Raw genomic sequence first — 26,384 nt, 5'->3', positions numbered from 1 at the left:
GATCGTTTTTTGAAGGTGAAGGAGTAAGATTTTTGATATGACCCCTTCTTCGAGAAAAGTGTCTTGTAGAAAATTTAATTCTGAACCTACGATTTTCCCTCAAATCGTTTCTATCTCTTACCGTTTTCCAGCTACAGCAGTTTTAAAAAAACATGTTTTTCCAAAAAAAACTAGGGTTTTAAGGGATTTCTTTTGGTGGGTTTCAGTTGGAAAAACTAAATTTTGGGACTTTCTTGGTGGTTTGGTACCCAGACAAACCTTCAGAAAAAATTTCAGCTCCGTAGCTACTCTAGAAGTGACAAAAATGTTTTTTTCTGTCGCCAAACGCCCATATTTCACCTACTGACGTTTACTTATAGTTTGCTTGTCGTTGCATGTTAATTCTCCATAAGAAATACGTTAAAAAAACGATCTTTTTGATTGAAAATCCGCCATTTTGAATTTTTTTTAGTAGGTTAAAGTTATAGAAGGTCACTCTAGGGACTTTCCTTTCAACGTTGGGAGCATAAAAAGTAGAAATATATGTGCGAAAAGTCGTTTTAAAAATTAAAAACACTTAAAAAAATCAAGAATTTTTACAATTTTTGGAAGTAGAGCGTTTTTTGAAGGTGAAGGAGTGCGAATTTCGATATGACGCCTTCTCAGACAAAACTGTCTTGTAGAAAATTTAATTGCGAACTCACGATTTTCCCTCAAATCGATTCTAGCTCTTACGGTTTTCGAGCTACAGCTGTTTTAAAAAAACATGTTTTTCCCAAAAAAGGGAGTTTTTAATGGAATTTTTTTGGGGGGGTTGCATTTTGAAAATGTAACTTTTTGGGATTTTCCTGGTGGTCTGGGACCCATACGGACCTCCACCGAAAATTTCAGCTCCCTAGCTACTCTAGAAGTGCCCAATATTTTGTATACCTGATCAGTCAGTCAGTCAGTTACACATGCGGTTGTATATAATATAGACTCGCCTTTGGCTCGCTGGGGGCTCCGCCCCCAGGCCCCCTAGCTGTTAGTCGTCATTAGTACAGCTAATCCAGCTAGCTGTTAGTCGTCATTAGTAGATTAGAGTTAAGTTGTAACAAAGCAAAAAGTGAAACCGTCAATATTAAGCTATATAAGCTAACTTCGAGCTCAACCTTAAGGAATACCTCATAAAAAAATCAATTTTAAAGTTGCGGTAAGAGAGTATGTTAGTTAAGTATTTTTACAACTGAGTTGTTGGTCAAGCGAAGTACAAATATAAGGAGAGTAGGGTTCGTTATAGTGAAAATCGACATTAAAGTAATAACGATTTCATGAATATATAAGAGGAGATTGATAAGTTCATAGGTTGATAATAGTTAAGTATTATATGAAGTAAATAGGTTGTAGTAGATCGGAGGCCATGAAACGTCGCAACCCTATTTGCAATTATTTAAAAATGTACAAGTTAGTAAACTTTTGTATAAGATAAGTAGATTGATGTGATTGATAAGTTAATAAGTTTATAATAGTAAAGTATTATATGAAGTAAATAGACTGTAGTAGATATTCATGTATATATTTATGAAAATAGATTAAGTAATGTTTGTTTCCCTGTCGGTTAGCCATAAACTTAATAGCATATCCAGTTCCACCACGAGGAGGCCAGGAAACGTCGGAACCATATTTGTAATTATTTAAAAAATATACAAGTTAGTAAACTTTTGAATAAGAAAAGTAGATTGATGTAGATTGAAGTTAACAAGTTGGTAACAGTAAAGTATTATATGAAGTAAATAGATTATAGTAGATATTCATGTATATATTTATGAAAATATATTAAGTAATGTTTGTTTCCCTGTCAGTTAGCCATAAACTTTATGGCATATCCAGTTCCGCCACGAGGAGGCCAGGAAACGTCGGAACCATGTTTGCAATTATTTAAAAATTATACAAGTTAGTAAACTTTTGAATAAGATAAGTAGATTGATGTAGATTGATAAGTTAACAAGTTGGTAATAGTAAAGTATTATATGAAGTAAATAGATTATAGTAGATATTTATGTATATATTAATTAAAATAGATGAGGTAGTGTTTGTTTCCCTGTCGGTTAGCCATAAACTTTATGGCATATCCAGTTCCGCCACGAGGAGGCCAGGAAACGTCGGAACCATATTTACAATCATCCACAAATGTACAAGTTAGTAAACTTTACTAACTACTTAATGGAAATATATACAAAAACTAAACTAACTACTAAAAAAATAAAAAAAATATATACAACAACGGGGACTTTTGATAAGGTAAGCCCCCTATCATACTGTCAAACTAGAATACTAAACACACAAAAAAACGACTTATTACTAAAAAAAAATAACTAAAAGGAAATATGTACAACAACGGGGACTTTTGGTAAGGCAGGCCCCCTATGTACAACTGCCGGTGTTGTCAAGTCACGACGGGGAGTTTTGATGAAGCAGATCCCCTAGCCTACTGCTGGTGTCAAGTCCGGTTTAGAGAAGGAGATCGCCATACACGATGTTCTTTGCGTATGCGATTCCATCTCGGACACGTTCGGGATGGACGAGAACGACAATGTGGTCGGGATGTCTGACCCTACTGAGCAAGACGTACAGTTGCCCGTGCGTGAAGCAATCGGTCCGTAAATCAACACCGACTGAATCTATTGTCTGACCTTGGCTTTTGTGTCCGGTCATGCAATAGGCCAACATCAGTGGGAACTGACGTCGACGAACACGTAACGGCGAACCCTCGACAAACGCGAACGTAAACGTAATTCGGGGAATTCCGATAGGTTGCGTCTGTCCGGGAAGTCTCACTGTAATCAGCCGGTTGGTGATGCCGATTACAATGACTTTAGTGCCGTTGACGAGTCCTTCAGCGATGTTGAGATTCCTCATAATAAGGCAAACAGAGCCGATCTTCAGCCGCAGAACATGGTCTGGTACGCCCTTGCCAGTAGCCGTGTTCAGGAGTTGTACGTCGACATCCAGGCCATCGTCGTTCTCTCTGTCCACTGTGTCGGCGCTCCTCAGCTCGTACAGATGACCGTCAAGGGAGTTCAAGATGTGGTCGTTGATCTCCTTGACGTTCACTATCAGAGTCGAGAGGATTGCGCGTCTCGAACACAGATCAGAGTCGAGTAGGACGTTCGCAGGAAAGACGGAATCGACCAAATCAGTCAAAGACGTCACTTGTCTAATCCCGAGCAGCGGAATTAGACTTTGTTCGTTCCGTCCCTCCACAAAAGTGGTCGAACTAACAGTTCCGTTGCCTACCTCAAGAAGGAATTCGGAATAGGCAGTGGAACTACTAGTTCGATGAGGTGTCGTCAGGGCAAAGATTTTAAAATGCTGCCACAGCTGGGAGGCCCGAAGAGAAACACAAACTATGTCAGATGGCGTTCGAGCGTTCACAACGACAGGTGCGATCTGGCGGAAGTCGCCACAGCAGAGGAAGATTTTGCCACCGAATAGCTCATTGGAACGCATGAGGTCTCGCAGGGATCTGTCGAGAACCTCGAAAACAAACCGATGTGCCATCGGGGCCTCATCGAAGACAATAAGCCTTGCAGCCCTGATGAGCTCTGCTCGCTGGGAGCCGTTGGTGATATTCCAAAAACCGGTGCCGTCACCGAAGTCGAGTGGCAACCGGAACATGCTGTGAGCTGTAGTCCCACCAGGCATGTTACCCGCGGCGATCCCAGAGCTGGCGACTGCCAGTGCAACCTGACGACAACCTCTCACGTATGCGAGAATGACACGAATAAGAGTGGTCTTTCCGTAGCCACCCGGACCGTCAAGGAAAATGATTTTCGACGACGTTCCGCTGGCTGGGGCATTGAGAACGGAGGTAACGTACTCAAATACACGGTGTTGGTCTTCAGAGAGCTTTGGCACCCACTCCTCCACAAACGCTCTCTGTTGATTTTCGCCGTGTAAGAGCAGTTCTCTGCCCAACTCCGTCGTGTCATCGTGTACATCGGGGAGTCCGTGATCTGCGACGCAAGAGCCCTGCCGACGGAGACTACGATCAATCTCGATGAGACTTAGCTTGTAGGCCAGTTCAACATCGAGAGGATTACGCTCTATGTGGTCCTCGCAGATAGAATCACGGAAAGCATCCCACAGGAGAGCTGCAGGAGCCCCCATGTTGCAGAGGATCACAAAGAAAGAACGAAGTCTCGGGCCAGTCATGAAAGTGGCGGCCTCGCGCAGTGCGTAGTGGTACTCCTGTTCGTCTTGCACCAAGCCAAGATGCCGCGCGACCCCTTGAAAAGTGCGGCAGTTGGGTCCACCGCGAGACAGGAGGTCGGCATAACCACGGCAAGATACAGTCATAAGCAGGATACGCAGGTAATACTGTTCTGTCCTGCTCGGAGAGACCCAAAACAGTCTGCACACCTTCTCCCCACGCTGTCGGGCAGTGATAAAATGGACGCCGTCTGGGTGCTCGTATATCTCCGCAGTTTTTGGGCGCTTGACATGAACCACAAACGTTTCATAGAAACCCTGATATGTCACGTCGTCAAACAGTGAAATACGAGGCCGGTCAAAGTAGATGGTGAGTTTGGAGCTGTTCCTAGCGGCTGCCTCTGCCAGTTGGCCTGGTCTGAACAGGACGGACTGCTTGCCCTCCAGATGGACGGGAAGACATTCAACCGTCGGTTCAGATTCTGAGACAGGAAAGTTTAACAAACGCCAGCATGCGTCACTGGCACCCACCATTCTCTTCGTCACGTAATGTTGTACCTCATCATCCTGCTTACTGAAGGGAGTAACTGTAACGTTCTGGAGAGATCCTCCCTTCATAAGATATTTGAAGAGGTACTTAATCACGCGGCGAGTAGACGCCAGCTCCAAATTGATGTGGGCCTCGTATTTCAATAAAAGTGCGGAGTTATACGGCACAACCCAGCCATCGTGAACGCTGATGTTTCTCTTTCTTGAAACAATTGTCCCCTTATTGGTATAATCTCGCTTGTACTGGACGAATCCCCTCTCGTCGACGTGGGTGGTTACACAGCAGGGCTTGGGGAAGTATTTGGTGCAGTAACCCTTTGCAGAGTCCCAACAGAGGAAGTCAGTCCTATGATCATTACCACATGGACCGTGGATCATGTGTTTTAGGACCAACTTCCTCAATCGGCCTCCGGCCTCTTCTTCCGAGGGAATATCCGCGCGGATGATGGAGTCAATTTCGGACGCCTGAACTGGTCCGTCTCCGTCAATCTTGAAAACAATGTGAGCGTGAGGAAGGCCCCTCATTTGCATCTCGATGACGTAGACGATATAGACAGAGCGTCCAAACATTGCTCCGCTGCGCAGGTCTCGGAGAAGTTCCAGAAGTTTGATCCTAAAAACTCTGCAAGCAGTGCTAGGGTCACTGCGAGTACCTCCACGAGGGCAAGCTTTCTTGTTCTCGTCCCAAGTCGCGTTGTACGTAAACGTCAGAAAGAAAGTGGGGGAACCCAGGCGCGATACTATTGCCATAGCGTCTTCGTATTTTACTTTCATGTACCTGGGCCCCCCGGTGAACGAACTTGGGAGGTAGACTTTTCCTGCTTGCACCCCACCCTCGCCTTGGACGGTTTCATCACGAGCGATGTCGTTCAAGACCTGCTGTGCATTCCGAATCTCGTCAACCGGCCCTACCCGCAAGGCACTATCGGTGTTCTTCAGCTGCGTAAACTTAATATAACGCAGTTTCTCCTCCTCGTACCTCGCGAACATCTCAACCTGCCAAGCTTGTGAGAGACGGCCTAAGTGAGAGAAGCGAGGTTCCGAAAGTAGGAGGCACCGCGAGTACTTGAATTGAGTCAGTTTGGCACCCTTGTTGTCAAGGCGACCAACGTGCCATCCCACAGTGCCTTGCGGGTAGAGTAGGGGATATTGGAAAGCTTCCATAAGGGGATGTAAAAGGTCAATAAGCGTAGGTCTGTCGGAGCCGCATTTCCATATTGTCAGTCTCCGGGGCTCAGCGTCGTTTTCGTCATTGCTGAGCACGGCGTGCACTTCAACGCCTGTCTGCCGATCACCGAGAACAGGGCCATGGGTAGATCTACTAGTAACTTCAAAAGCCAGGTGAGCATTTACAGAAGGCTCGTTGCTCAATCGACGGTAGTGCTGTATGTAAGGATTTTCCGTCGACAGGAAATCAGCAATACCGTCGATGATCTCGGCATCAAGCGATCTACCCATCGCAATGTTACGGCGCTCTTCGCCGTCGTCTATGTACAGGCGGGACCGATTCACAAACTGGACGTTCCCAGAACGAGTGGTGAACTTTTGTCCTGGGGCGTCTAGATTGTAGACCTGGTGGTACATTCTTCCTTCGATCTTGAAAAAAGAAAGACCACTAGGATGACGATACCCACCTGACACTTCGAGCGCGCAGAAAGCAAACAGATCGTTGTAGGCACGAGCTCTTTCCAGGAAGTTACGATCAGAATAAAAGGGCTCTTGCAAAGGAGGAAGTTCGAGAACATTGAAAGCTCCCTCCCCACAGCACCATTGCTTTCTGTTCTTCTCCTCCTCGAAGAGCCGTGCTTGGCAATGACTACATCTGTATATGTCGTCCGCCCAGAGACTCACTTTTTTTAATTTATAAGGCTGTATTGTGTCTAGTAGTTCTCCACTCCAAACGGACAGTGGACCATTTTTCACTACGGACCGAGCAAGTGGGCCGGGCAGATGATGGAGTTCTGAAAGTTTTGGATTTCTTAAACGAAAAATCTGCATTCTTTCGGCAGAAGCACCGGGATTGCGTAATTCGTAATCTCTAACCGCTCTCCTGTTCACCTCAGGGTGTCTTTGAGAGTACGTGTGCACATCATGGCGGTTTTTCTCTGGATGCGTTTCCCGGTACTTCTTCTTCGCTGCTTCCACTTGCTCTTCCCGGGTCGTGTCTAGATTTTTTGGACGACCACGCTTTATTGTTTTTGGTCTACCAGGACCTTTGGTTTTCTTAACAACTGTCTCAGAATCAGATTCTGATAACTGTGTTAAGTTATTGTCCGAACGTTCGACCGTGTGGACAGTTTGGTTGACGGAAAATTTAATTTTTGTAACGGAGTACTGTCCACCGACGAACGCCGAATTTACCAACATGAGGGAAGCTAGAGAAAGAAAATTATTGCAAACAAACACCCTAGCCTTATTTTTCGCCTCATCGATGTCTCGACGACGGTTCTCGTTGACAGCGTGGGAATCAAATAGGTACAGCCGCCCTTGAAAACGCCAAAAAGCGACTGTCACCAACTGTCCTGTAAACAAGAAACCGCCATCAATAGAGTCGCCAGGCATAGCTGCTTCCAACATCGACGACAAGGAACTGGTCACCTCATCTAAATCATCGAAGCTGAACGGATACAACCCGTCCCCAACATTAGAAATTTCTTCGATGGTTACACGATGTTGTGCAACCACAAAGTCCCTGGCAAGGTCCTCAGGGAATAGGTACCTGTTAGTGATGCTATACTCATGGCGAGATTGTGTGTACAAGATATCGCCCGCCATGAGTATCTCGTCAATAGCTTTGGTACTTAATCCGCCGCAGAACACTTGCCAGGCGAGGGCACAGGCTGCATTAGCCATGCATTGTGCGTTGTTGCTCTCGGTGAACCTGGGATCTCCCTGGTGGAAAGACCCAGCAGCAACGCAAGAGAAAGTCATGCTAACACGAATATGTAGCAAAATTGGCAAAATTAAAAGTCCAAAGAATAGGAAGAAGTGGTGCTGAAACTTCGTCATGAGTAGTCAAATCCATAAGCAAAAATTAGAGCGAGAACCAAATCGTTATACTGCGTTACCGACTTATGCATACTGCTTTACCAAGAATCCACCATTTTTATTTTTTAAGGGGTTAATAGTCTTAAAATGTTACTTTAGACACTTATCTTCAAATGTTGGTAGCATTATAAGTACAAATACATATCCTAACAAAGCCGTTAAATGTCAATGTTATTCTCCATAAGAATAGCATGGAGCTCGTAAAAACTTTCACATTAAACCTAAGTTTTGGGGGTTAAGGAGTAAAGATACGAAGAAACATTAAATGAATAAAATTTAAAGAAAACTAAAGAGAATACAAAGCTTTATCAATATCTGTAAAAAAAAGTTACTTAGGTATGAAAAAATAGCGAAAATAAAAAAAAATTTGAAGGAAATTTACAAAATTTTGAAAGTAGGCCGTTTTTTGAAGCTGAAGGAATGCGATTTTTGGAAAACGCCTAAGAGGGTTGTGTATAAAATTTAGTTCCTGTTCCTGGATATACTTTCAAATCTTTTCTAGCTCTTACCGTTTTCGAGCTATATCCCTTTGAAAAAAAAAGTGTTTTGTCGTTTTCAGAGGTCCGCCATTTTGGATTTTTGGGTGGGTTAAAATTTGGAAATGGGACTTTTGCAAATTCCACCGGTATTGTAAGACCTCACACTACAATACTACGCAAATTTGAAGTCTCTAGCACGTTTCTAAGTGGTTCAGATGGGTACACGAAAGTCGGCCATTTTTAATGTTATTCCCCATAAGATTAACATGGGGGGGGAATTTGAAATTTCGGGGGGGTTAAAATTTGAAAATGCGACTTTTTGGAATTTTATGGGTGGTTTGGGCACGAGACCTACAAAACACCGAAAATTTCAAGTCTCTAGCTCGTCTAGAAGTGGTCTAGAATTTGTATACCTGAGTGAGTAACAATTGCGGCTGTATAGTATTTAGATTTCTGTTCCTTACACCAATGGTTTACCCTGACAGAAGGACACAACTCATAATAAACTATATTTTATACCATACTAGCTAGTGTACCCGTGCTTTGCAACGGGAAGATGTACTATACCACCTAATCCTAACACTTGTTTAGTGTGTTGAATTTATAAACAAAGAGTAAACAAATATTCCCAAAAAAGCATGACAAACACTGTAATATTGTCCTACTGTTAAGATTAAAATACAGGGTGATTGGTACTCAATGTGACAAAAATTCTTTGGTGTAAGTACAAAGTAAATGAAGTGTGATGATGCATATCAAATGTTCTAAGTCTAAAAATTGGCTTCACAAAAAATTATTTTATGTTTTTCAAAAATAACCATGCTTTTAAACGTAATACAGCCATTTCTCAATTACCTGTATATGGATTTGAGTAGATAATGTCATTTTCGTGTTCTACATTAAATTTTGAACAAGAATAATAGAAAATGACGGAGGTTCAGTTGTTAAAACTCCATTGTAAATAGGTTCAAAGATAGAAATTAAGATGTTTGATAAACATTTAAAAAAAGCAATGGTCTAGTGCATTTTTCACACCCTGTATACAAGAAAGTGTCGGAATATGTTAAAAACTGTGGCATTTTATAAGCTTTCCAACCATATGCTACACCATTGAGCTTTTTGTCTGCTTATGAACGCTTTAGTGGTTTGAAGACTACAAAGCATGGTGTCTTTAACATTTAAAACATAGAAAGTCGGCATGTATTAAGCAAAAGTTGTATTTTTGTTTCAGCTTGAACAGTAAATACCCCCGCCGCAGCAAACCTGCAGACTAAGCGAATTTCCATTTGCCTCATTGTATTCACACTAAAATGCCTCCATAAAAATAGCACATGTATTTCCTATTTAAATAGAATTAGTTTAATAAGTACTTAGGTTTGCTGCAACAGGGAGGGTAAAAAAGATTTTTTTTATAAAATGATAATAGTTTAGTAAGAAATAAAAGTATTTTCCAAAATCAATCAAAATATGTTCATAAACAAGCAAACTACAACAGTTGACTTATTCTCCATAAGAATAACATGGGAATTTTAAAATTACAATTTTTTTGAATTTTCTCCGTAACAATTAGGCGCATAATAACGCTTCAATATACTAAATTATTTGTTTTTTTAAGCTCTAAAAAATGGTTTGAAAAGAAATAGTGAAATTTTGTGTTTTTAGGGTCAAAAATGCGAAAAACCTATTTTTACCCCATAAAACCCCCCATAAACCCCCGTTCCCATAGTCCGATCATGCTGGTTCGCGAACTCATTCAAGTTTATCCCGCCTTACACCTTCAAACCAAATTTTATCAAAATCAGACAACAATTACTCAAGTTATCGTGCGGATGGACACATATATATATATATATATATCTATATATATATCTCTATATATAGATATATAAAAATTTGAACGAATGGTGTTTTTGGCCTCTGGGGACATCAAAATGAAAAAGTAAATCGGTCCCGGGCTTAGGTCTTACCATGAGACCTACGGTAATAGCTACTTCCCTATAGGGAAATTCGCTAAAACAGTAAAAAAGTTCCCTGTTTTCTGGTACTCAAACCACTAAAACAAAACAAAAAATATACATAAACCTCAATAGTGTAGCATATGATTGGAAAGCGTACAAAATGGTGCAGTTTTTAACATATTCCGACACTTTCTTGTATACAGGGTGTGAAAAATGCAATAGACCATTGTTTTTTTCAATTTTTATCAAACATCTTAATTTCTATCTTAGAATCTATTTACAATGGAGTTTTTACAACCGATCCTCCGTCATTATCTATTATTCTTGTTCAAAATTTAATGTAGACCACGAAAATGACATTATCTACTCAAAACCATATACAGATAATTGAGAAATAAACTCAAACTTGTATTTTTTGAGAAATAAATGGTTATTTTTGAAAAACCTAAAATAATCTTTTGGGAAGCTAATTTTTAGACTTGGAACATTTGATATGCATCATCACACTTCATTTACTTCGTACTTACACCAAAAAATGTTTGTCACACTGAGTACCAATCACCCTGTATATCAATAACATAATTTCTGTAGCTTATGGTTATAGAATCTTTCTTTATTTCCATAATCAATGACTTAAATAAACCTACCACATAGTTGTGTAAAATATTGTATTTTATTTGTTTGGATTAGCTGTCTAAAGTTGTGAAATAAGCATTTTAGCAGTTCTGACTGTTTAAATTGAAATGCCACAGCAAAGGTAAACAAAGATTGGGAATTTTCTCATGCTTCCATGGAGACTAATTAATATTTACTTTTGAAAACCTCGCATCAAAACTTTGGACATCAAAGAGGTGTAGCCCGAGAGTAACTCATGGAAGTGAATAGTCCTATGACATTCCTAGGTATGTGGACAATCTTTGTGCTTAATTTGGGTTGTATCGGTTTAGTATTTTATTCGTGGCAGCCGGACAGACAGGCAGTCACCACCTCAATTTGGTTAACAGTATAGATGGATAGATAGATAGATGGATATATATATATATATATACTATTAAGTAGCTAAAGAGAGAAAAGATAAATTTAGAATAGCCCCATTCAGCTAGGAATCATTTAAATAAAATATTTACTACAGTTGGTCTATATACAGTATGGGATATCTACCCTGGTGCTTATAGGCGATACAAATATAAATCTGCCTTATAAATATAAAAAAAATCGAAATATTCTAAAATATCGCCATCTTATTAAAAACAACAAAAGGGTCTAATTATGTTATACAGAGGAGACTTACTTAAGATTTCAGTAAAAAACTGAGTAAACCCTGATTGTTATTGTTCATTAAAAAGTGATATTCCAGACAATAATCTTATTACAAGGGCTGAGACGGGTTGAAAAGAGATTATATTTGAAGAGCCATTGTTATACTTTATTTTGATCTAAGTATCGTTAACGAAATTTTCATTGAATAGATTTGTCAGACATAAAAGACTTTAGGTACTACAGCAGCTTTGTATTTAAATAATGTATTTTATTGTTATAGTTTAAATGTGTAGATGCTTCTCAGATTTGAAGTTTTACAAACCATCGTTTTTTGTTGAGGGTCCGAGGTGTTTCAGTCTATAGTTTCTCCCATAGAGGCCTTAGTACAGTAAGTTTGATTTAAATCTTAGAACCAACGTCTTACTATTTCACTCAAAAAAGTTTGTATGAACTCACTATATTTCTTTCAATTTGTCTGTTTGATGGATACAAACCTTTTTGTATAGACATATTGATACACACTGATTTAGTAAAAAAAGTACGAATTTTGGTTTATCTAGCAGTGTTTATTATATGGTATCAATTAAATTTCAAATCAAATCAATTCGAGCACAACGTCGATACAGTAATAATAAGAGAGAATGAAAAGATTATTTTAACTTACGAATAATATAGTAATTTTCAACAGATTTCAAGCCATAAATGCTTTATCAATTATTAATCAAATTATTTTATACATTCAAAATTACCCACTGTTGTGTCTTAAAATACAGTTACTATATAAAAATACGTGGTAATTCATGTGAAATATTTATTGAAATAATACTTTATAAACTAGTGGAATTTTAACTACTGAATTGAATGATGAAAAAGTGTAATTTCACGCTATGAACATTTAAATTAAAATCTGTCTCTTCGTAATTTTATCAAGCAAGTCTGCGTTAGCCGGACTTTTCAATAAGGCAATGAGTCATAATAGATGGGTACTGAATGTGTATAGTGCTCGACTAGAAAACTGAAAATATTAGGTTCAATCCTGAGAAAAGTAAAAATGTTTTTAATAGTTTGAAACTGAATTCATTTTTCCTTCATTCATGATTGATTAAGTTTTTTATTCTATCTACACCAGTGGCATCAATATTACAGGTTTGATGTTAGTAAACGGTCTAAACTCTGGTCTTGTTATTCTGTTTCGTTGACCTGTTAGAAAGCATAATTAATTGTTAGCCAAATGACAACATGGCATCTGGGTCTGATACAAGATGTCAACATTATAATATTATCTTTAAACTATTTCATTCAACACTCGTCATTGGCAAAATGTTGACCTTAAAATACGTACGTAATCTGTTGTGTTTGTGTCCTAAAAATCTAATCTAATCTAATAAATCAAATTTGACACATGAAAAATGTTAGAATTCTGACATCATGTAATAACTCTATATATTGTCATTATAAGTTAAATTTAAATATAATTTTTTACGTATTCTGAGTTGTGTACGCATTCTCAATATTATACGGATGCATTTGAATGATTCCATCAAAATTCGAAACGAAATTTCGAAGCTCTTTAAGTCTATTATACAAAATATCCTCAACAAAGTTATCGAAATCCCACCAAGACTATACATATCTACAAGCCCCCAGTGGGAACTACATCTAGCCACGTTAAGTATTTCCCTGGTGGGTGAATCTCTAATTTTATCCTGAATCGTGACTTTAGTATTCCTTGAATCTTGAACACTGAATTCTAAGATGCCATGTAGATGTAATGGATTTTTCGTTGCATATCAATAACTTGTAATGTTAGGAGTCTTTAATAATTGCACCATAAATTTGCGCAAAACATCTACTACACTACTACCTTGGGCAGGAGAGCAAGATACTACCGTAGTCACTAAATATAATTTAACTAAATCCTTAACTTGTTTATATAGAGGAACACAATTGTCGGTCAAGGAACAAAGTTTAAAATTTTTCTTTAAACATAGCTTAAACAATTTTACTTAAAGACTAAATAGCAATGGTATGGGGCCTACAAACTTAGTTGTACGGGTTAAGTATAATTTAAGGATTCCCGTATAATTTCCAATAGTAAAACATTTATTACTCAATCAACAAAGCTATACAAAATTTAAAACTGAAAATGTAGTATTCGCTTGGACTGGGGTCTTTCGTGTTACACGAATACTTCTATTTAATTTGCATGTACAAACTACATATACATATAGAACTATATACATGTATTTACATAATTTAAGTTTAAAGTTGTGTCTCCGTTCTAATCAAACCCAATATAAAATACCCTAATCTTAAACACGGTTTGTAAATACGTAATTATACAATTTAAACCTGTAATAACAAAGTGGTAATTATACAACGGAAATGGTCCTGGAATTTATATCTTTTAAATAGAAAATCTAATAAAAAACTATCCCTTAAAAAGGAAAAAACTAATAAAACGCACATTTTAAATTTAAGAGTTAAAGGTTACTGCAAATCAAATTAAATTGAATTTGAAACCATCAGTTACAATAAATTAATATAAGGTTTGTATTTTTGTAACAAACCAGAGCTTAAAAAATCAAGATAAGTTAAACGAAAGTATGATATTTGCATGCAAACCAAATTCAAGATGGGCGTTACTCTTTGCTATTTGTAATTGAGATTGGTGTGACATGAATCACAAGTAGTTTGAATGTTGACTGTTCATGATTAAACTTTATTTCGTTCTAAGGTTAACCTAAATACACAATCCTAAAGTGTTGAACCATTTAAGTTTTTCTAAACAATTCGCCAACATTTCTTTTTGTGAGTAGTTATACAATGATAATACAATTTTTGAATTATTCGTCCAAATAATTAAATTAAAGGGATTGATTGACACCGCTTGATTGTTTAGTCTAGACAATAATATATACCACAAAGACTGAAGACGGAACAGGGTACGTAACCTATTATATATTAAAAGTCGTACTACTTTAACACATTGGTTAGAAAAGTATTCAATTAGCTAATTGCTCAAAAACGCAATACACATTTAGAAGCATTAATATACTAAGTTTATTGAGTTGACTTAGTTGACTTTAGTTTAGTGACGTGAGTTATTCTGTAAACCAGTATTGTACTAAGAAACGCTCAAGAATAAAGTCATTTTGATCTGATATGATTTGAAAAATAGTCATTTTAAGCTGTTTTGGATATGCGATTTAACCTTACATTTTATATATGCAAACTAACAAACCTTAGTATATTTGGATGTTTCCTCAATATATTTAACAGCACAACATAACAAATGTGATTGATCAAACCCAGCATTTCCTTCTCTATTTCCAGCGGATCCTTAATCCTGTTAAAAGCAACACTTATCCTAAGCATTCTCAAGATTGTAAGACTCTAAGCTTAACAAGCGCTACTTTAAGTTCAACGTCAAAAAAGGATTTAAACAGTAAACAACACATTGGGTATTGTATCTGCGAGTTCTTTTATTTAACTTTTGTTGTGATATATTATTCACCTAATTATTATAATTTATGAAATATAATTGGTGGATTGTTGAAATGTTAAGTGATCTTTTATATGATTATTATTTTGCTATCATATTTATTGAAAACATATTCAAGACAAAAGAATAAGTAGAGGGATTACAATATGTTACTCGATAATGTTGAATAATTCCCATTTCAAATGCTAAATAAATAATGTTAATCTCACTAATTTAAAGATTTTATTATATTTATTAATAGCTAGCCGGAATAACTGGGTCGCCGGTTTGATTATGAGAAAAGTGTGTAGCTTTTTGTTGTTCGAAATTGGACCACGCTGTCCTTGATCATTAGGCTTTCAATAAATGATCCTGACTGATGAAAAAGCTGTTCTTAGAAAGTAACAAAGCTATACAAGACATAGAATATCACTTAAATATTAATATTATAAATAAATAATACCGCTGCAAATGGTTGTGAAAGAGAATAATGAGATTCTTTTGAACTAATGCATTAAATAATTACAAATATGTCATTAATTACGATTTGGTCCCATAAAACTCTTGTTTTTAAATAATATTAATAGCTGTTTCCTCAATATATTTAACAACACAACATAACAAATATTTAAGCATATCACTTCATGCTCCACTAATCCTTCACTCATATTATTAAGTTGAAACACGGTCATATGTAGCGTCCCCATCTCAAATCGTAATACACGTGCTTCGCTCCCGCTGCAAATGGTTGTGAAAGAGAATAATGAGATTCTTTTGAACTAATGCATTAAATAATTACAAATATGTCATTAATTACGATTTGGTCCCATAAAACTCTTGTTTTTAATTAATATAGATAACGGGTTTAAACTGCATAGGCTACTTAATGTGTTTAAGTGGTACTGATTTGTGTTTAGAGATACTGTAACTATATGGTTAAATTAGAAAAGATACGCTTACTATATTGTCCACAGTTATACTGCCTATGTTATTGTGTTATAACTCTGCGAGGCTCTAACGGGTCTTTCGCCCCAATTAGCCTCGACCAGGGTGTAATTGGTCAGGTCAACATTGTGTATGTTGTTGACAGAGGCTACATATGAGGAGTTTAACCTTTGTAATTAACCACTTGTGGTTATGACGCACAATGTTATTTACAATAATCTGTATGTAAGAAAGAATGGACGTGAAAATATTATATTTTATAGGGTGATTCTATGGCAAATCGCCAACGGTCTACCTGTGGTCCACCTATCTAGAAAATAGAAAGGTATCTGAAATGAGAACTTTCTCTGTTTTGGAATATCTCTTCACACAAAACCATTATTGGATACATGTACATAATTTATGTTCAGTTCCAAGCTTAATTTATATTTTATATCTAGATTATCAGAACAGATTACGTACAGTTGATTGGAGTTTCGATGAAATGGTCAAGCCAAAAGGATCAGTGGCATGAATGGTAATGATGTCTGTTCATTGTAGCGGTTGTAGAGGAGATAATGACCACGGCACAACATTGATTAATGACTTTAGATAATGATTGGTCATTAGGTAGCGGTCGATCAGTCTGTAAACATGTGATAGAGTTAGTCCTCTTGTGTATTGCGGCAAAACATCCCCAATACCGATATGTACTATATTTACTACGTATGCTACACCTAAGATCCAAATCTGGGTAAATTAGATTATTTGACCACCAATGTTGAGGTATTTTATTTAGAAACAACATGCATTAAAGGAAAAAAATACTTTAAATTAGATTTCCAAAACGGTGTAACCTTTTTCCTGTATACAATGGCATTATGATATTTATAAAGTTGTGTCTACGTTGAAACTAGCTTTTAAAAAATGGTATTGTTTAGTTTATGATAAAAAAGTTATAAAAAAAAATAACGAATCGTCTTCATTTCCATGCATAATTGGATAGTGTTATTACAACTGTACATTTTCTTTAAGAGGTTGGTGGCTCTTTACCTGGTATTTGCCCGTACGTGGAACGTATCCAGAAAAGTAAGGGGTAAGCCGGTACATTACATGGGTGAAAGTGTATTGAAAAAAAGTAATGGCATGTACGAGGATCCGAACAAACCATCGTTGTCTTGAGCCGCTGGCGCTCCGTGGCGCTATCGAGTCGACTGAGTCCTATCGAGTCCAGCCTTCGACTCCCAAATTATTACTCTTCTGCTGATGTAGTTGCGTAAAATTTGAGTCTCAGATTTACCTCTAAACATTGAAAAATGGTGTGATATTGTAATTAGTGTAGATAGTGCGAATGACAATCTCGTTGGAAATACAGAAATGAAGGTTAACAATCTTTTGTATAACAGAAATAACAATAATTGTATTATCTCATAGAGAATATCCTTTAGCAAATAATATACAGGGTGTTTCAAAACTCTCTCCCCAAAACTCCATGGTCATGTTCCTTAGGTAAAAAAATGTCATATAAACTATAATATACTATATATGCCCTACTTTTAGTGCGCTTAGAAACTTTTTTTTTTAATTTATATTTATAAATTATTTAACCATTAAAACGTACTAACTATTAGCTGGATCGACCTGGCGACCTTTTGACTGTCATGTGAGCAATAACTGAAATACATACAAAATGTATTCACTTGAATGTTAAATCAACGAGGCTTTGTTGCTTTATATTTCAAAGTGTATAAATTAACCTAATATTGAACGTATTACATGCGATAGAGCAATGACGTCACAGCCAGATCAGATCAGTTCATTGGTATGCATTAGCTAGATCAAATGACCACTGAGGCCACTGACTTTCTACGTTGGTTAGACTACCAAGCCTGCTTAGTACGGGTTGTATAATATTGAACGTATTACATGTGATAGACCAATGACGTCACAGGCCAGATCAGATCAGTTCATTGGTATGCATTAGCTAGATCAAATGACCACTAAGGCCACTGACTTTCTACGTTGGTTAGACTACCAAGCCTGCTTAGTACTGGTTGTATAATATTGAACGTATTACATGCGATAGAGCAATGACGTCACAGGCCAGATCAGATCAGTTCATTGGTATGCATTAGCTAGATCAAATGACCACTGAGGCCGCTGACTTTCTACGTTGGTTAGACTACCAAGCCTGCTTAGTACGGGTTGTATAATATTGAACGTATTACATGCGATAGAGCAATGACGTCACAGGCCAGATCAGATCAGTTCATTGGTATGCATTAGCTAGATCAAATGACCACTGAGGCCACTGACTTTCAACGTTGGTTAGACTACCAAGCCTGCTTAGTACGGGTTGTATAATATTTGTATGAAATTGGTAAATCAACAGTAGTTAATTTAACGAACAATTATGTAAAGTGATATACCTCTGTATCTATAGTATCTTTGGTATGACAAAATAATTGACAAGAAAATAAAAATTGATCATGTTAGGTTATGACCGTTAGTTTGGTGAAATATGTAAAAAAAAAAAATTAAAAATACACAAATTATATAGTTTGTTGTTAAAGAAGACAGGGGTTGTGTTGTACGAATTCAAATAGATTACAGTTTTCTTTTTTCGACCTTTTATTGATACCAAACATATAAGTTGTTGTTAACATTTAAATATTTTACTATACCCCATATATTTAATTCTTCAATTTTCTAATGCCTCTTGTTAGTTCATCAGTCAAAACAAATTTCGTCAGCCCAAAGGTTTTTTTTTTGTATTGCATTTTTTCCCTCTTGTTATACTAAAAAAAATCAACGCCTGTTACACCCGAAGTAAAGTATGCTAAATCTTCTCAAATCTGCTACAAAAAATAGAAACTTTGTTAGTTGTCTGGCTCACTACTGCATGCAAACTGTGTATAACATGGTATAACCTATCACTAATCCTAATTTTGTCCCGGGTTATCCTGCTGCATATTAGCTGCTGTAAAATTATTCCACGGTAAAGACTGTTAAATGAAATATAAATAGCATTATTGACAGTAAAAGCTACATTGGAAATTCTTAAACAATAGCTGTATGCACGGTGCAAAATACAAAACATATTCAGTTGTTGAAGTAAAATATGAAGACTCATACCAAGAAGTAACTTCGCTCAAACAAAAGCTCGCACAAAACACACTAAAGCAGACACACTGAGGGGATATAAGCTGGATAAGTCCTAAAAATAAATACCGTTCGATGGATCTCCACAGCTTCTGTGTTTATGTTCTGATGCGACTAAAATCTGAGACATAAGTTTCAACGATATATCCACCCAATTCTTGCTTTTGCTGATTGTTAGTCTGCTTTTAATACACAAACTACTTTGGTTGGTATATTTAGATAACATGACAAAACACAACAAGCAAATGGTTAATTTTCTATTTGATTATTTATTTAAATTCGATACTAACTGCAAATAAACAACACATTAAACATAATACGCATTAGTTGTATAGTAACACATGTAACTTTGTAGATTAATGAAAATTATATTGAATAACAATAGTTTTGTTTTATGTTTTAGTGTTATTATATTCCAAAAGGTATTTTCAACGTTATTTGTAACAAAACAGCCCAAACCCTAGATGTGTTACTGCAAGTCGACCTTTTGATGGATTTAGTTGGTGGCCCAATGAAAAATTCACCCTACGGAATCGACTCAGATCGAACATTAAACTTCAGATTTAAATGTATATGAGATTCTTCTAAAACATTACAAAGGAAATTGCAAAAAGTAACATTAATACTCATATTATTTATTTGTGAACACTTTACTAAAAGATTTCACCAGTAGGCATGTATGCTTTGAAAGTGAACTAATTTATTATTAACTCACATCCAGCGTAAATGGCAATCACTTGTTGCTGATAACTGTTAACCGCGATCGTGCAACTTTTATTGAAATAGTTGTTATAGTAAACTAAGCGAGTGTATGTAGAAAATAGCATTTCAAATATAGTTTAACAAAAATAAAAATAATGATTGGTTTTTAAAATACAAAAGACCTAAAAATCATTTAAACCTTTTATATATATCCGAGATTAATTAAAATTAAAAATAACAAATACATTTTAAGAAAAGTTATCGAATAGTTATTTAAAAAAAAAACTATTTACAGTAACTCTCGAGGAATCAACATTTCAAAACAAATTGGCATAATTGTAAAAAATTACATAGTCGGCAATCCTATTATTGCATGCTAATTATAATAGCCTATTCAAAAAAATACTATATCAATATTACTAGAGGTCGGCTACATGGCAACCCATACGGCCCATGTAATTTTTTAATAATTTTAAATTAATTTGTTGTCCTTATTTTTGAGCTTATTTTAATTAATAAACAGTATGCGTAGATTTTCCCTGCGATGCACAAGAGCTGAGAAAAAAGGTTTTAAAGAAACATGCCTGCCTATAGATAATTTTAAAATAAGGGAACATTGATATTATACAATATCTCACTCATTAAGTGTTATTCAACCATGTTTTACTTCAATACAAATTTGATTACAACGGTCCATATCGATGGTGACTACTTCTCTTTCAAAGAACAGAATCTGGTTTTCCGATGATATTAAATTTATGACGCCAAAACACCTGGGTGTTTATTGAAAAGAAAATTATTATGGTTCGTACTGACTACGTGCAGCGGGTTCTATAGTCAGAATCATATATGAAAAGCCCAACCCAGCCCCTGTTTAGAACCCTGACTTAAGATTTTGGACTCATAACATATTTTATATATACGTCCTTGTTGTAAGTATTGATTAACAAGTTCCCCTATTTACTCTATATTTAGAGATCCCGCCACGTTTCTGGCGCTAAACGAGGCCAGCCACTATGTCGGGCGACGCCTAACTGTACACTGTCGCGGGCAATCAGTCGGTTATTGTATGCCGCCCCCGCTAGGGGTGTTGGGGGCGGTGGAGGCGGCGTGGGCGACGGCGGCGGCGACAGTAGAGTCAGCGTCGCGGCGGCGGCAGTGTGTAGCGCGCCTGTGACCTTCTCACCACCGACTGTTTCAGCGGGTAAGTGTTTTATTGTACCTTAGATTACGATTACTACGAATACAGCAAATATACGGGTTCCTATTATACAATCATTAAATACAGGGTTTTGTACGTGTTTCATTTTGGTGACGACTAAATTAAATCGCCGCGTATATTATACGACGTAAGCTTTACTTGATCGTAATACGAGAAGTAAAGCTATTGTTAGAGGACACTGTTGTCATAATTATTTTTATTTTTAATTATTTTTAAAATATAAGTTAAATAACAAGAAATGAAATCATCAGCAAGTACTGTACACCAGTCATGGACTTCCTTGTGGATTGGTTATCCTTGTGGATCATCTGATGACTCTTTCGACTTGAAATCAGATTTATTTGAGTGCGCTTTCGTGTTCGCTGGTAATTTATTTTTACTTTACTGACTTTTGAATTATTTCCCAGATTGATTAACAATTGCTTGTTTAGTATATCGTCAACGAGTATACTTTTCACTGTAAAAATGTACCCTTAAATAAGGGAATTATATATGTTACATTAACACACACGAGCGAAATCAGACATGAAACACACATGAAAATAGGGTTTAGATTTTAAATCTGATGAGAAGTGTGCATGTAGTATTCAAAGGCTATGGTCCTTAAACAACCTCAAGCAGCCCCCAGAGGTAGTGCTTGGTAATTTCAGGTCCTATAATAGTTGAACTTCAGTGTATTGATTAGTTATAATTTGATGGATGTAGTCTAAAAGTTGAAATTAGTTGTCCCGGCTGAAATACTTAGTTTACTTACATATATTTATGCTAAAATGACAAGAAAATGCCCATCACTGCCGGTTGTTTATTATAAATGGGAGGTTGAATATCCGCATACACTGAATACTCATACAAAGTGTATTCCGGTTCATAAGCTGTATTTTTCGTCACATATTTAACAGGCTTTCTGATGGAGATCCGTCAACTCCGGTCTATCTTAGTTTTCCGTTTATCTATTAAATTTGATAAACTTTACTTATTGTTTGTATAAAAATTCAACTAAAATTATATAATTGACCTAACAAACATAATTAACTCGTTAAGTATTATAGCGATCCATTAATACAGTAAGGTATACTTATGCACCCTACTAAATGTGCCATTAAATTTTGACATTTATAAATATTAGTAAAATATTGAAAAAAGTCATTATGTAAAAAGAAAAAACTCTGCAGTAATTATACCCCAATCCACACCTAATATTTCCCAATATTCTAAAAATATTATGTTTGAAACGTATTGATGATTATGTACCTCTGTCGTAGTAAAATTAATGATTAAATCTGTATTATTTTCATACTGAGAAGAGAGTAGCATTACGACGGAACGCTGCATACTTGTGAATACATTTTAGTTATTTTACACAAATTTTGACAAAAAGAAGGTACAGTTTACTATGAATTGTCTTACAAGTTTGCTCGGTTAAATAGCAGGCTTATTCAACAGTAACCTGTAAATTACATCAGCGCTATCGGTGGATCAATCGAATTATGTTCATTGTATGCTGAAACTGGTAAATAGTTAACATGGAAATGGAATGCTAAGTTCTATCCATGATAAAGGTTAAACCACTAAAATGGTTGTTTGTTTATGTTATAGTTTAGGATAGAAAAAGGCTAATAGTTTCAGAGTATCCATAATAGCTTTATATTATAAAAACACATTGGATAAGAGAAAAGTGTATTGTTAGTAAATGTAATCGGGTAAAGTGTATTTCATGGCTTTATCGGCATCGCTAACCGGATATAATTACCAATGGATATTTTCACCCTGCCCTCGAGGGGATTGGAAATGTTTATATAACTTCATAAATGTGTCAACTACATATATAGAGTTATTACTAATGCATATGTTTGTACAGGTTATTTATTAAAGTCCATGTTTAAAATTAATGTAAGAACTAATGCATTTTTTAAAACATATTTTGATGGGTACAAATACACTTTACTTATTCGATATCCGAAAGTAGATTGCTTATAACAATAATATTAGGGCCGAAAAGTAAAATTTACTACTCTCTCATTAGGTTTTAAGCATGTGATTCTAAAATTATGCATCAGGGAACACATAAACAGTAAAATGGATCTAACGAATTGAATTGTGCACTTAGATTACAGGATCTATGTATTCGAATAAAATTTAACAAAGCGAATCGATACTACTGAGCTCAATAGTGGGATGTTATGATAACAGATATGTTTTTCTATGGTAGCTTATTAGTATTAGAACAAAGAGAATTTAAACTTAGTTGTCTATTTTATTGTTCAAGAAATACACAGTTGTGTTGGAGTCAATTAATTTGTTAAACAATATTATAAAACGATTCCTTAGATGTCCATTTTGAGCCATTATGTGTGTTTAGATAAGTGAACATTACTATATAATATATATACTTACTTTAATTACTCCTCAATGTCTTTTAGATGCGAGAATATAAAACATATATAATAATTTTTAACATATTTTTGTGTGATTTCAAATTGATTTAATTTATTGCTTGTTCGTGGAATATGGTTTCAGAATATTATACAAAATAATTTACTATAATTAGTCATACAAATAAATAAACAAATTAAATATCAAACAAATTTCATGTAGTCATTTATCAGATTAATAACATGATATTCATCTCTAGGTAGAGTGGCTCTAGGTTTCATGTTACATATAAAACCAAAAGAATGAATAGGTTTTGTAATAAACAGAATAATAAAAATATAGGGTTCATACAGAGTTCAAATATTAAAGGTAGTGAAGTGTAAATAGAAACAGTTTTCAATTACTAACAGAAACAAGTAGTTGTTATTAAATTTATTGGCTAATACACGAAACCGAAAAGATAGTGTTTTTGTAAACCTTATTATTTGCAAATTTTAATTTGAAATTTAATCTGTGTAGTATTATATACTTTTTAAAGAAGTGAAAATTTCTTAATTGACGTTAGGCCCTGAATAAAAATCTTTTTTTCGAATGTCAAAATTGAACAAATTATTTATACACCTCAACAGTTTATATCAATAACTATTGAATACAAATTCAAAATAAAGTATGAATATAACAAATAACAAATAATAAAATAGTACAATTAAGAATGATAAAGCTAAAAGGTCATGATTTTAAAAACGAAGGATTATTGCTAATACAAAAAAAAATAATTATTTTTGCTTAATTAGTTTACTTATAAATAACAATATATTTGCATAATTTAAGTATGGTAGCTTTAAGATTCACTGTATTTAACGGAAGCTTGAACGTTTTTGTAGCATACAAATTAATAAAGTTATAATTGTAGTCATAAATATTCACAAAAAAATAGAAGTTCTATTAGGCCTAGTTAATTTATACATTTTTACATTATTAACTAATTTATATTTTGTTGGAATTCACTCATTGTAATAAAAAAAAAAAAAAAAAAAAAAAAAAAAAAAAAACAACTATCGATTCATAGCAGTAATTCAACGTTAAATTAACTAGGAACCGTATGATACAATTAAACGTCCAATGACAAACTTCTTTACCTTTGATACAACACAAAAATAACCTTAAAGAAGGGAAGTTCAAAATTATCCAAGAAAAGTAACACACTTTGCATAATTCTTTTGAACAAGAATCTGAGACAAAATTTGAGACATTGAAATGCCTTGGATTCTTCAAAGTGATAAATTATAAAGTGTTTCAAGCCTCCAAAAATGCTTGTAGGAGTTAGACGTTAAAAAGGTGGTAAACCTGGCTTCTTAATTTACGCTTATTTTCAATCATTAAAAATTATAAAGTTTATAAATTCCAGGTAAATAGATGATACTGTTTTTATTGCTCAAAAACGAGAACAAGATGTATTACACAAATATTCTAATCAAAATAAAGTTATAGAGTTTCATGACGTCAGAAAATATTTTTGTAGCTCTTAAATATCTGTCAATAGAAAATCAACGTACTGTTACCTCCTATGGGTAGTTATGAGAAAACTATTGACTATTTTACTTTTAGTAATTTGTTTAAGATAAAAGTTTTTTTTTTTTAATTTTTGTTATAACTCTTTCTAAATTAATAATAGACACGGATTACATTATCTCTTATATTCTCACATTAGCTTGGCTATAGTTAAAAAAATAAGTTGGTACATACATATACACAAATGGATTTCCTCTCTCATCAACAATTGCGACGCCAGTGAAGCTGAATTCCCTCAAAATTCTCGGCGGAAACAGTTTGTTTTATTTTGTGGGATCACGGAAATCACCCGGATCCCAATAATGGTGTGATGCGTGAAAAAGCACAAGCAGAAAATTCAACTTCCTTCGCCCAAAACGTTCTTACTGCTTTGTCTCACACTTTGCATGTATAAACATTTGTTTTTTTGTTGTATCCGCCCATAACTACTACTGTATTGTCGGTCATTGTATTAATATTTTACAGTGTTTCTTTATTTTTATATTATATGAATGTTTTAGTATAAAATAGACCCCTCTGTTTTAATTAGTTTCCCCCAAAATCTCCCATTTTGGGGATGTACACCAAGTGGTGGTTATGCTCAAAAAGTACTTCATAACACTCCATAAAGGTGTGCCGAGTTTAGCTTTTCTAGTACGGGCCGTTAAAAAATTAACAGGGGGTCTCCAGACTTTTTACTAACCCTGTATATTATAAAATTATTGTAAATTTAGGCCCCTCGGCCCTCAGTTGTCATTGGCTCTATGGGCTATAAATTAACAGCTGTGTATAAGGAAAAGTTTTGGCCTTAAGACAAACTTCAAGATAGCGCCACTTATCTTGCACTCATCTCCATTCTTACTTGGCTTATAATACCGACATTCGTACGGTCGCCATTTCAGATCAAAGTGTTAAAGTATAAATATGCACACTGTTTATTTACTTATTTAGTTAAGTTAACTATTACACAAATAAATAAACAAATAACAAATAAATTACAATAACTCAAAAAATACATTTATATAATACCTAATAACCATGTTAGTTTTTAAACTGAAAGTCATTAGTTACCATTGAGTTAGTTAATATTGTTTTGAAAAGACATATTATCATGTATGTATTTTAAAATGTATTTTTACTTTTCTTGATAGGTACTTTTTTACATCAAAACTTTCATATTGATTAGTCAAAATATTGGACTTTTGAAGACACTCACCAATATTTTATGGTGTTGAAAACCTGTTTTTGAATCTCCATGGCTCATATAGGAAGTAATTTAAATAACGTTTGTAATTAATTTCAAAGTATACAATTTCAAAATCCACCATTTCAAAGTACACATTGACCTTAATTAATTCGTTTCACTGATCTTTGCATAAAGATTTTCAATGATTACTCATAAATACAATAGTGTAAACACTTTTTTCTTTAATAGAAATATTTAGCGGAATGAAATAGTTCCGTTAAATATCAAGGACAGTCCACAATTGTTTGTAACCAAA

At 35.3% G+C, this 26,384-nt stretch overlaps 2 protein-coding genes across 3 annotated transcripts in view; one reads left to right on the top strand and one right to left on the bottom strand.

The window, feature by feature from the left end:
* Positions 1–2,469: 2,469 nt before the first annotated feature.
* On the bottom strand, positions 2,470–7,650 carry LOC129003303 (uncharacterized). The gene has a single exon (XM_054431596.1). It carries the CDS (start codon positions 7,648–7,650, stop codon positions 2,470–2,472), a length of 5,181 nt encoding a protein of 1,726 aa, XP_054287571.1.
* Positions 7,651–20,835: 13,185 nt separating this feature from the next.
* Positions 20,836–26,384, top strand: part of LOC129002715 (protein dimmed-like) — a 134,284-nt gene continuing 128,735 nt past the window's right edge. For both annotated transcript variants that reach the window (XM_054430724.1, XM_054430725.1), the window contains exon 1: positions 20,836–20,940. The gene's annotated coding sequence lies outside the window, so the exon portion shown is untranslated. The remainder of the gene's footprint in view (positions 20,941–26,384) is intronic.

Source organism: Macrosteles quadrilineatus, unplaced genomic scaffold, assembly GCF_028750875.1.
Source record: "Macrosteles quadrilineatus isolate MER2022 unplaced genomic scaffold, UCM_ALF_1.0 Scaffold_9__3_contigs__length_116548681, whole genome shotgun sequence".
Classification (NCBI taxonomy): domain Eukaryota; kingdom Metazoa; phylum Arthropoda; class Insecta; order Hemiptera; family Cicadellidae; genus Macrosteles; species Macrosteles quadrilineatus.
This window is presented reverse-complemented; position numbering and strand designations above follow the sequence as displayed.

Bases quoted from the DNA above. Each gene is read 5' to 3' on its own strand.
- LOC129003303 (XM_054431596.1), bottom strand. From the start codon at position 7,650: ATGACTTTCTCTTGCGTTGCTGCTGGGTCTTTCCACCAGGGAGATCCC.